General features: G+C 30.7%; 1 protein-coding gene across 1 annotated transcript in view; it reads left to right on the top strand.

Annotated features, from left to right (window-relative positions):
* The window catches only part of SI (sucrase-isomaltase), an 88,849-nt gene that overhangs the window by 30,404 nt on the left and 46,317 nt on the right, over nucleotides 1-12,128 (top strand). Inside the window, exons 18-25 of the mRNA XM_025425462.3 lie at nucleotides 533-687; nucleotides 1,714-1,798; nucleotides 2,511-2,567; nucleotides 3,458-3,582; nucleotides 5,202-5,290; nucleotides 8,423-8,472; nucleotides 9,166-9,336; nucleotides 11,577-11,732. Coding sequence (XP_025281247.3) covers nucleotides 533-687; nucleotides 1,714-1,798; nucleotides 2,511-2,567; nucleotides 3,458-3,582; nucleotides 5,202-5,290; nucleotides 8,423-8,472; nucleotides 9,166-9,336; nucleotides 11,577-11,732 — 888 coding nt within the window. The remainder of the gene's footprint in view (nucleotides 1-532; nucleotides 688-1,713; nucleotides 1,799-2,510; nucleotides 2,568-3,457; nucleotides 3,583-5,201; nucleotides 5,291-8,422; nucleotides 8,473-9,165; nucleotides 9,337-11,576; nucleotides 11,733-12,128) is intronic.

Genomic DNA, 12,128 nt, shown 5'->3' with positions numbered 1-12,128 from the left:
CAGTAGAGTATCTGGGTTTTTTCTTCTAATGGCAATGACAAGGCACAAGGCAGTAAGACCTCAGGCAAGCACGTTTCAAACCTTTATATGAATGTGTCCTGTGTGCACACCAGTTTGTCACTGAGCTGAGGACAAAGTGAAGAGGTGGGGAGTACAAGCCCCCTTTAGCGGTAGGGACTGCAGACTACACAACGAATGCTGTGAGTACAAGGAAACATGAAACATGAAAATTAGAGGCAATAATTCAATCTCCTATAAATAATACAGGTGACAAATCCTTTGTTAAAATATATTTTCATCTCTAACTGTATTTAAATGAAAGATCTCAGTTTAAAATAAAGTTTGATTAAAATGTATATCCAATGAAAAACATAAAATACATATGTTGATGATGAAAGAGGAACAATTTCAAATTTTTATAAACAAGCTAAAACGTATAAAATTTGTTGTTCAAAATAGATTAAATGCTTCTCTTTTAATTTTCATTTATTATTTTAGCTTTTTAATGTCAATTTCTCTTTTTATTCCATAGCATCAGGATCCAGCATTTTTTGGCCAGAATTCCCTTTTGGTTAATTCATCAAGGCACTATTTGAATATTCGCTATACCTTATTACCTTTCCTCTATACTCTGTTTTACAAAGCCCATGTGTTTGGAGAAACGGTAGCAAGGCCTGTTCTTCATGAGTGAGTACCATATTCAAGAATTTTAGTATCTTTCAAATTATATTAAGACATATATGGAAAAATTAATAGAGAGTAATCAAGATGTCAAATAGATTTCTGCTTTTTTTACATTCATATAAATCATTTGATGAACTATAGAATGATAGTAAATAAATATAATTAATTTAATGAATTAGACAAGATTAAGATAGAAATGTAGGAATTGAATAGAATTTAAAAGGAAAATAATAGAGCAGCCCGGGTGGCTCAGCGGTTTGGTGCCGCCTTCAGTCCAGGGTGTGATCCTAGAGACCCAAGATCGAGTCCCATGTCAAGCTTCCCTACATGGAGCCTGCTTCTCCCTCTGCCCATGTCTCTGCCTCTCTCTCTCTGTTTCTCTTTGTGTCTCTGATGAATAAATAAATAAATGAAATCTTTAAAAAAATAAATAAAAGAATAATACATAGACTATACTAGAGAAATTATACTAGTAAGATTAAATGTGCAGTTATTGAAGATACATTATGTATATATTGTCAAAATCATTTACATAAAGATGAAGAGTATAGTATAGTTGCCCAGCAATTAACTGTGTCTGTCTTTGTATATCTTGAGCAAAGCAGGACCTTTCCTCAAGAAATGACTAAAGACTCTTTCAAATCCAGGTTAAAACAGGAATTTATAATGAAAAATTTCAAGGGAAGAAAGTAGAATATGAAAGATTTCTGGTACTTAGAGGAGAAAAAGAATTAAGCACACTAATTGTTTACTACAAATAACAAGTAACCTTATCGTGTCTGATAGATTATTTTGAGCCCAGATAAACTAATTTCCTCCTCCTTCCCTCATTTCTTCCCTCTCTCCTTTCCTTCCTTTCTTCTTTCTTGAGAATCGTAGATTCAAAATGACATGTCAAACAAGTAAAATTTAAGCTAATAATCATTCATAGGAAAAAAATGAAATGATAAACTAAACAAGGAATTTGGATACATTTATTTTTTACCTTTATATTGTAAACATTGTCATAATGTGAATTGCCATTCTTAGGTTTTATGATGACAGAGAAAGCTGGATTGAGGACACTCAGTTCTTATGGGGCCCTGCGTTACTTATTACTCCCGTCTTAAAAGAGGTAGATTTTACAATTTTAATAAATTTATTGCTTTAAATTGTTTGAATAATTGTTCAGTAACATTACTGTTTCAACATGATAAATGCTGAATTCTAAAATGTAGAGGAAATTCTGAAAAATTATAAAAATGTGAGGTAAATTTATGCTTTTTAAATATATAATGTGTAACTGGGGAGAAGGAAATTATGTAAGATTAATATTTTTTCTAAAAAAGAAAGCTTTATTTATGGAATTAAGTCAAATCTCACAAAATAACAATGAACTCTCATTTAACTAGACACGTTGAAATTTTGCTAAATTGTAAATAAAGGGGAACTTGAAAGGCAACTCAGTTTGTGGAAATATTGAAAATATAGTGGAGTGAGATTTTTGGCTTTTATCTATTGTTTAGAAGTCTATATGGACATGGAAATATACAGAAATGAATGTATACACATTTGCAATTACCATGTAGATTATGACAATAGAAATGCATTTTTTATTTGCTACTTAAATTAATTTCAACTCTTCTTTTCGTGTGTTTAATATTATTATATTATATAAAATTAGTAAAATAGTCTTTTGATTTTTATTTATGGGAAATATTGGACTTGATAGTACAAAGAAAGTTTTTGCTTGAATATTAAAACCCAACTCTATTTGATCTGATACTCTTCTGATAAATATTAAAGTAAACAAGTGAAAACATATAAATTATCCTGCTTTATTTTAGGGAACAGATACAGTGAGTGCATACATCCCTAATGCTACTTGGTATGATTATGAAACTGTAAGTAACCTTAATATAATAATTGACTCACAAGTATTATACGGTCAAACATCTGTACGTGGAAACCTAATTCCCAACACACAGCATATCTACTTTCGGCATTTGTGTTATTATTATAAAAAAGAATAATTCCAAATTTGAATAATGTGCAAAATTTGTGAAAGTATATATGTTTATTGCATATGAGCAAGTAAGTCTGCTTACTTGTGATTCATACAAAGTTATATTCTTTAGAGTAAAAGTTATTCATTTTTAAATTGTGGAAATAAAAGTCAGAAGTAATTTTAGGAAGGAGTGGTGACATTTTAATGCTTTTCCTACATTACATATTGACAATAATTTAGTATTGAGGTGATTCTAAGCATTTGTTTTTACATGGCACATTCAAAAGTTTGGGAAAGTTTTTCACCTCAAACTTGAAAAGGCAACATTGTAGCTTCATATACAACATATTTTTTTAATTGCTAAAATTCCTTGAAAAGTATTTCTTTTAAAAGGTATTATTTTGCATATCACTTATATTTGCTAAGCAGACTCTATTTTTATAGAAACAATGATTTTTAAAAGGTTTTTAAAGATATGCTTAATTTTAAACCAAAACAAAGAATAAAAATAAGACTAATTAAGAACATTAATTATTGTAGAGGAGAAATTGACTTCTCTAAATTTTAAAAATCTTTTTGAAAAAGTGAACTTATTTTTCTCCTGTTTTGTTCAGTAAACTGAAGAAAAAAAGTTTTTTCCAAGGTTAGAAAAGAGCATGTTAATATTCATTTAGATGACATGAATTGCTCACAGTAAAAATTATTTAGATGTGTAAAATTGAACTCTTGTGAGATGGGATTAAAGTCTTCACTAATAAAAAAATATTTTTAACTTCCAAATATTAGGGTGCAAAAAGGCCATGGAAAAAACAGCGTGTTAATATGTATCTTCCGGGCGACAAAATAGGATTACATCTTAGAGGAGGTTATATTATCCCCATTCAGCAACCTGCTGTAACTACAACTGCAAGGTAAAATGAAATTTCATTAACTGAAATATGAAATATAATTCAAGTTTTTATATTTCATATTTTATTAAGAGTCAAAGATTAATGTTTGGTTATTTTCACCAGAAGATATTTGATATATGGAGGGAATTTTTTTTGAGGGAATTCTTAAATATAGTCATTTATAAAAGAAGATTCAAATTATATAACATTGTTACAAATTTCTTGATTAAAAAAATGAATGTAATTAGATTATAAATTTTTTCCTATGCCAAAAATGTATTTGCATTCTCTATAGAATATGTATAATTAAAATTAATTGCTTATTCTTGATAAAATTATGAAAAATTATAGTAAGTTATATAATGTTTGAAAGTGTCCATTACATACTTAGATTTTCAATACATAAGTGTCACGATGGTTTTTCTTTCTGCTAAAATGTTTTACTTTTAATATGATAAATGAGATGGATAATTCTGTTTAGGGAAAGAACTAGATAGAAACTAAGTTCAGTAAGAATAAAATCCAGAAACATTTAGAATAAAAGAAGAATCTTGAAAATTCTAGTGTTCTAGCTTGCACCATTCATTCTGGGTACAAGGGCACAGGAGGAGTTATATTAAATACACATATTTCTCCATATTCTGCAGCCCCCCAAGGGATAGTCACTGTCTATTACTTCTCCTGCTGTGTTTTCTTCATAATATTAAGAATATCTAGAATTTTTTATTTACTTTATCTTGTATGTAGCATGTCCACTCCCTTTGACTATAAATTCCATTAAGGCAGGGACTTGACTTTCCCTGCTTTAGTCCCCAAACCAATAATAAATATCCAGTCCATAATATATTCTCTAGTTTTGCTAAATATTTGTTGAAGGAACAAATACGTAAGTGAATGAATGTGTGCTAGTAATTAATTATTTTGACATTCTAGAATTGCTTACTTTCAGACTGAAACTGTTCCATGAGTGTCTTCTCCAAAAAATTAGTTTTACTCTAGAGCTGTATTGAACAAGAGAGACATACACTTTGGTGAGCATGCAGGATGGAATATAGTTCTGTATAGAGCAGCTTGCCTGAACTGTATAGCCTCAGGGATACTATTTTAGATTTAAAAACCTATAGTAATAGAGAAAAAAATTGTATTCATCATATCTCATTTCTCATGATAGAATTAGCCTCATTTGTAAGATTATTAGATATTCCACTAAGGATTAAATTTTTTTCATATTGTACTTTTCTTTATTATGTATGTAAGACGTAGCCTTGATAAATCGCATGGTAGAGTTAATTGAGATGTGCAAGTATATGTTGAATGTATTTTGCATTCATAAGGTATATTTAATTTTTCTTCTTTGAAGTATTGTTATGCTGTTTCAATTTTGTTGGTATCTTAGCTACCATGAAATTCCATATTACATTTGTTATATATATTTCTTTCATTTATTTTATATATTTTATAAATATGTAAATTATTTCTCTTATGAAAAAATTAAGAAACAGACATGAATTTCATTGATAACTATGTTATCATATGAATGCAGAACTCCTATGTATCCATTAGGTTGAAATGAACTTATTTATTTGATATTTCACTAGTATAAATATATTTTGAATCTTATATACAAACTTACTTCACAGCCGAAAGAACCCTCTAGGACTTATAGTTGCATTGGATGACAATAACATAGCAAAAGGGGACTTTTTCTGGGATGATGGAGAAACTAAGAGTAAGTCTCAATGTGATATGCTTTTACATGTTCATTCTTATGATGGGAGAATTGACTTTTATTGATATAACATCACATCTATTTAAAAATATCACGTTTTATTTTTTAATTATTGGTTTTATTTATCTTAGGGGATTAGGTTGCTTTATGAAATTTAACATTGTTCTTTAAATTATAGATATTGAATTATAATATTTTTGTCTATTGGTTCATCGTAAAAGTCTTTGACAAGTATAGATATCTTTATTAGATTATAACTTCTAGTTAGATGAGTTAATAAATTCAGACATAAATTTTTCATCATGTTTTCAATTCTCTTAAATTATTGTAGTGGTTAAAAACTAAAATTTTAGTACTGTAAAAGATGCCTTCACATTTAAAATTTTGTTTAATTAATGTTAAATTGTTTGAGGTAAGAATATTATCATATAAATGTTTCACAATTTAATTAATAAATATCTTTAATTTTATTTCATGAGCTCCAAACTTGAGAAGGCAGTACCCAAGTGAATAAAAAATGAGCCTTTTTTTTTGCTAATATATAATTATTCTATAGTAAATTTATCTGTTTAGATTTGGTCAATTACAATTACCCTCATAAATTTGTGGGTTTTTTTATCCTATTTCTTTTAATAGAAGACTAAGGTATGTTGTATATGTGTGTACAAAAAATTATGGTTTGGCTACTGTTTTAGCTCAGTACTTCCCAGATGTATTAAAGAATATCCCAAGGACACTTGAGTGTGGCTCAGTCTGTTAAGCATTTGATTTCAGCTTAGGTCATGATCTCAGGGTTCTGGAATTCATCCCTACCTCAAGCCTCCCCGCACAATGCAGAGTCTCCTCTCTCGCCCTCTGATCCTTCCTCCTGCTGTTTTTCTCTTTCTATCTCTCTCTCTCAAATAAATAAAGTCTTAAAAAAAAAAAAAAGAACATCCCATATGTCTCTATATGTGTGTGAAACATCCAAACTTCTCTAGCTTAACTTCAAGAAATAGTCTATGTATTTGTGTGCTGTCTTATAATTTGAAAATATGGAATCTATGAAAAAGTTCATGTTTTTTTTAAGGCTTATCTATGAAAATATAGATTACCACAATATATCTGCTTCACCTTTGGTCTTCTCTTGTCAGTTGATGATTCCAATTCTACAAGATGCTAAAAACTTTAGTTGACTATTCTCTCACAACCTAGAAATATCTCTTGGTCAACCTATGACCTGGGTTCTCTCATCAGTTCCATCACTATCACTACTATCTTCCATTTTAATTCCTATAATATCTTCCTAACTGGTCTGTCTATAGTTCTTGTCAAATCCCATTTACATTTATAATGTAAATTTATAATCCAGCAGGTGGAGTACTCATTTTAAAAGATGACTCAAATCATCACACCTCCACTCAAAACCCCCTATGATTCTCCATTTTATTCAGTTAGAAGCCATACTCTTTACCGACCTAGACCACTCACCAGCTTGCTGTTTTTGCACGTATGCACACACACATACACACACACATATCCCCTACTGCTCTCTAGTTCTCATTCTACTCCAGCACAACAGCCTTCTAGCTCTATTTCAAATGCCTTACAGCTTAAGCACTGTAGGGTGAGCTCTCCTATGAAAATAGGTTCCAAACACTTACTACATAGAAGTTTCTTAAGATTGGATTCCTGCTGAATTAAATTATTTTATTGCTGAGATAATCCTGTATTGGTAGCATGTGGGTCTTGATTTTAAGGTTACTCTTTTTTTCTCAAATTATATAAATATACTCAATATATTTCTTTCTATATAAAAATATACATTGATTATTTACTTTCATATAGGAAAATGGTTAAAAAGATGGATAGGATTCAATTAATCATCTAATATGGTATCTACATAGTTATGTGCTGTGAAAAGTTAAAATCAGAGTTTTCTAAATAATCAAATTGTAAATAAACATAACAATAAAATGACTTCAGTTCTGATTTTGATTTTTTTTTCAGATTTTGATTTTGATTTCATTAACTAGGATTAAAATTTTAGATAAATTAATGTTGGAAATATATATAAATTCTCAGATTCCTTTTACTTTTTCACTTTCTAATTATTTTAGCGATAATCTTCAGTTTCTCTGTTAAAGAAACATGTTAAAAAATTCTATTACATAGATAGTGTGGCAAATAATTGTCTTCTTCCATTTTCCTCATTAAATTTTATTTCAGTCTATATCTACAGATTCACTTTATTGCCTCAAACAATGAAAAAAAATTAAAGATTGTATTTATTTATTCATGGGAGACACACACACAGAGGCAGAGACACAGGCAGAGGGAGAAGCAGGCTCCATGTAGGGAGCCCACGTGGGACTTGCTCCTGGGTCTCCAGGATCAGGCCCTGGGCTGAAGGCGGCGCCAAACCGCTGAGCCACCAGGGCTGCTCCTGAAAAAAAAAAATTAAAATATGCAAAATGAAATCGTAGTGTCCCATATTTTCCAAAGATAATTGAATATTATATGGTTTACTAGAAAGAGATAAAATATTCAAAATAATTAATTTATAATGACTATATTTTACTATAAGTTTCTTTTCTCTTAACTTCCAGAAATATTTTAGCCATCTTTGAAAAAATTCAAGTAGGCACATATGTATTCATTACCTTTACTTACTGAGATAATACACTGCCAAGATTGTTTTGTATACAAGAGATTAAAAATTTAATTTGAAAAGATAATTTTTTGATTTGCTTCATTAATAAAACTATCTTTCTTTATAATTTAAAAGATTTATTTATTTATTTATTTATTTATTTATTTATTTATTTACTTGAGAGGGTGTGGATGTGGGCACCAGCGCATGCGTGCAAGTGGGGAGAGAGGCAGAAGGAGAGGGAGAAGGGGAAGTGGACCGCCCATGGACCACAGAGTCTGACCTGAGGCTCAATCTCAGGCCCTGAGACCATGACCTGATCCTAAATCAAGAGTCAGGATGCTCAACCAACTGAGCCACCCAGTCACCCCTAAACAGTATCTTTTTTTTCAAATATCTTAAATGTTTTTGTTGTATAACTATAAAAATAGAGGATTTAACTAATAGAGTGAAGAATTACATTTTGATTTAATAATGCCGTTTTTTTTTTCCCATTTCAGATACTGTACAAAATGGCAATTACATTTTATATACTTTTTCAGTTTCCAATGTAAGTATTCTTCTTGGACACACAGCCAAACATCTATCTTCCTAATGCAGAGTTATGCTTTTATCATGGAATTCTATTTGTTAAGATGTTTACATGTACCTTCCGATTTCAATGGAAAGGAATGAAATAAATTGTTAAATTTTTAAATTTAAGTTGTTAAATTATAAATACATTGTTACCTTAAATGTTTATATTTAAACATAATACATAAGTTTGTAATTATGAGATTGATGCACAAAAATCTCCAAACATCTTAAAGTGCTGTGTCTATTTCAAATGATATGTAGGAAAAAAGTGTCAACATACTTGAAAATGGTTTACTATATCAGTCACAGTAATAATTGTTATTAATTATGAGAGAGGATGAAACATCTACACACAAGGCTAAATTATAATAAATGATAGCAATAGTTTTCGTAGATGTTGGATTTCTTCATATATTCTTTATTCGAAAGCTGTTATCCTTCATCAACAAAGGCTAGAATGAGAAGAGATATATATGAGTTGTATCATGAATAATTCAAGTTATCTCTGAAAATAAATTTTATAGTATAGGCTATTTGGAAGTGGAGAGCTGGTGGGAATGTAAGGATAGATGATTGGTTCTTTTTCTGTTTCATACCTGTATTGTTTTTTCAAGTTTGCATCCAATGACTTTCTACTTAATATATACTGTTATGTATTTCTTTACAGAACAAATTAGATATTATATGCACACATTCATCATACCAGGAAGGAACCACTTTAGCATTTGAGACTATAAAAATCCTTGGGTTGATAGATTCTGTTACACAAGTTACAGTGGTGGAAAATAATCAGCCAATGAAGAATCACTACAATTTTACTTATACTGCTTCCAACCAGGTAAATTAAAAATTTTAAAATATTTTGGCTGTCATATATTCTCACATTTAACATTGCGTAACCATTCAGTCTCTTGGTTTTGTGACTTTTTTTCTTCATGACATTCCTTTTCTCCCCCCTTTTGCTACCAATATTCCATTTTAGGTCATTCCAATTTCAGATATCAACATGAAAAGGACTCCTTACTGCTTCTCCATATTTCATTTTATCTTTGATATCTCTTATATATTCCTTCTTAATATTTTATCATACCATTTTCTTACTCTGAAGAAGTTGCATACAGTAAAGGTTCTAAATGCTTTAGCTTCTCATTTAGTACTCTTTAAGATATTGATATAATCCCTTTCTTCAGTCATTCCTTATGCTGTCTTCTCCTTTCAAGAACTCTCAGTGTCCTTGATATATCTTGTATTTTTTTGTTTGAATTTTTGTTTACATTCTTCTCTTCTAGTGCAATTGTAATTTTTGTCTCTTTTAAGATATGTACTAGAGAGGCACCTGGCCAGCTCACTCAGTAGAGCACATAGGACTCTTGGTCTCAGGGTTGTGAGTTCAAACTCCATGTCGAGTATAGAGATTCCTTAAAAATAAAATCTCAAGGGGTACCTGGTTGGCTGAGTTGGTTAAGCGTCTTCCTTGGCTCAGGTCCTGAACCCAGGGTTCTGAGATTGAGCCCCACATCGAGCTCTCTACTCAAAGGAGATCCTGCTTCTACCTCTCCATCTCCCTGCTGCTCTACCTACTTGTGCTCTATCAAAATAAATGAATAAAAAAATCTTAATAAACAAAATAAAATAAAATAAAATCTGAAGATGAGTACTAGGGAAGGAAAAGAGTTATAGGATAGGGCTTGAATTCCAGCCCTGCGATCTGTGCATTAAAACATATCAAAATAATCTCTTATCTCAGCTTCCTCACCTATAAAATGTAACATTTAAATAATAAATTTGCTTTGGGTAATAAATCACTGTATTTAAACTGGGCTGAAGGCGGCGCTAAACCGCTCAGCTACCTGGGCTGCCCAGAAGGTGGAAACTTAATCCAGTGAGCCACCCAGGTGCCCCTGAAGTGATTTTTATTGACATTTTTTCCCCACGGTTCATATACAACCTAAATTACTGGTAATGTCAGCATAAATTCTGATTTACTTGAGACAATATTCTCCTAGAGTATATTTTTCTAATTCCTAAGTCCTCTGGCCAAGTTTTTCAGCTGGTAATTTTCATAAAAATTTGTATTAGCTAATCATTTTTATTTAGCAAAAATACTATAATATATATTATATTATATATATAATATATATATTCCTAGGACTGTAATAATTATTATAAATTAGACAATATAGCCCTACTAAAAACTTTACGACTCTAACAAAGATTATCAGGAGAGTATAATACAAAAATAATTTTATTTCATTTTTGCAATCTCAATTTATATCTGTGTTTGTATTTATGCTTATACAGAAAGATATATGAAAGTAAGTTGATATCAAAAAGTAAGCTATGAAGATGGAAGCTCTGGGATAAATTTTGCCCAAATTATTCTCAGGGTATAGAGACAACAAACATAACTTTTCAATATCCTAATAATAGAAAGAATTATGTATTAGAATATATATATGTATATAATCATTGTCTAATTATTTTTTTCTTTTTTGCATCATGCCATGTTCTTTTCCTAACTTGTTCCTGAAATTAGAGGCAGAACTGAAGAAATACATATTTCCCTTTTCTGACTCTGGCGTCTTCCATATCAACTTAAGTGGTTAACTTCTCCCACCCTTGAGGGAACTAACATTTATTTCACACCTAATCTGCCCCAGACACTGTGTTAAGTGCTATGAATTTCATTTATCATGCATTCTGTATAGCAACACCCTTTAGTAGTAACCATCATCCCCATTTTATAGGGGGAGGAAATTGAAGATAATAGAGGATAGTCAATTTTCCCAAAGATTTATAAGCATTAAATGGCAGAACTGAGAACTGAACTCATGTCTGGATTTAGCAATAATGTCTTTCATTAATATTCTACAGTTTCTCATAGTTTTCTTGTCTTGAGGTTCTAGCCATTTTAGTGGCATGACATATTTTCCCCTTTCTCATCTCTTCTTTAAGTATTCTATTAAAAGTACAAATGATTTGTTTTGAAGAATTGCTGTGGTTGCTGCATTTTATGTGTTAAGTATTTTTAAATAATCCAGTGCTCACAAATATTCTTTAATGTTTCTTTGTCTTCAGAGTCTCCTAATTTACAATCTCAAGTTGAACCTTGGAGGAAACTTTACTGTTCAGTGGAATCAAAATTTCTCAGAAAATGAAAAGTTTAATTGTTACCCAGATGCAGACACTGCAACTAAAGAAAAATGTGAAGCACGTGGCTGTTTATGGGAAACGGTACTGAGAATTTTAATTATGATTCATAATATGGCTTTTACATAAATATCTCAACGTAATGATTATGTATTATAATTTTAATTCTACAACATATGAACTAAATTCATCTAGAAAAACATTGGGAATTTGAAATTAGGACTTTGGGATCCCTGGGTGGCGCAGCGGTTTGGCGCCTGCCTTTGGCCCAGGGCGCGATCCTGGAGACCCGGATCGAATCCCACGTCAGGCTCCTGGTGCATGGAGCCTGCTTCTCCCTCTGCCTATGTCTCTGCCTCTCTCTCTCTCTCTCTATGTGACTATCATAAATAAATAAAATTTTAAAAAAAATTTGAAATTAGGACTTTGATGGATAATTTATTTTTACCTTAATTAATTCTCCAAAGACATAGCTTAGTA

Source organism: Canis lupus, chromosome 34, assembly GCF_003254725.2.
Source record: "Canis lupus dingo isolate Sandy chromosome 34, ASM325472v2, whole genome shotgun sequence".
NCBI lineage: Eukaryota > Metazoa > Chordata > Mammalia > Carnivora > Canidae > Canis > Canis lupus.
Note: the sequence above shows the minus strand (reverse complement) of the source record. Positions and strands in the feature narration are given on the sequence as shown.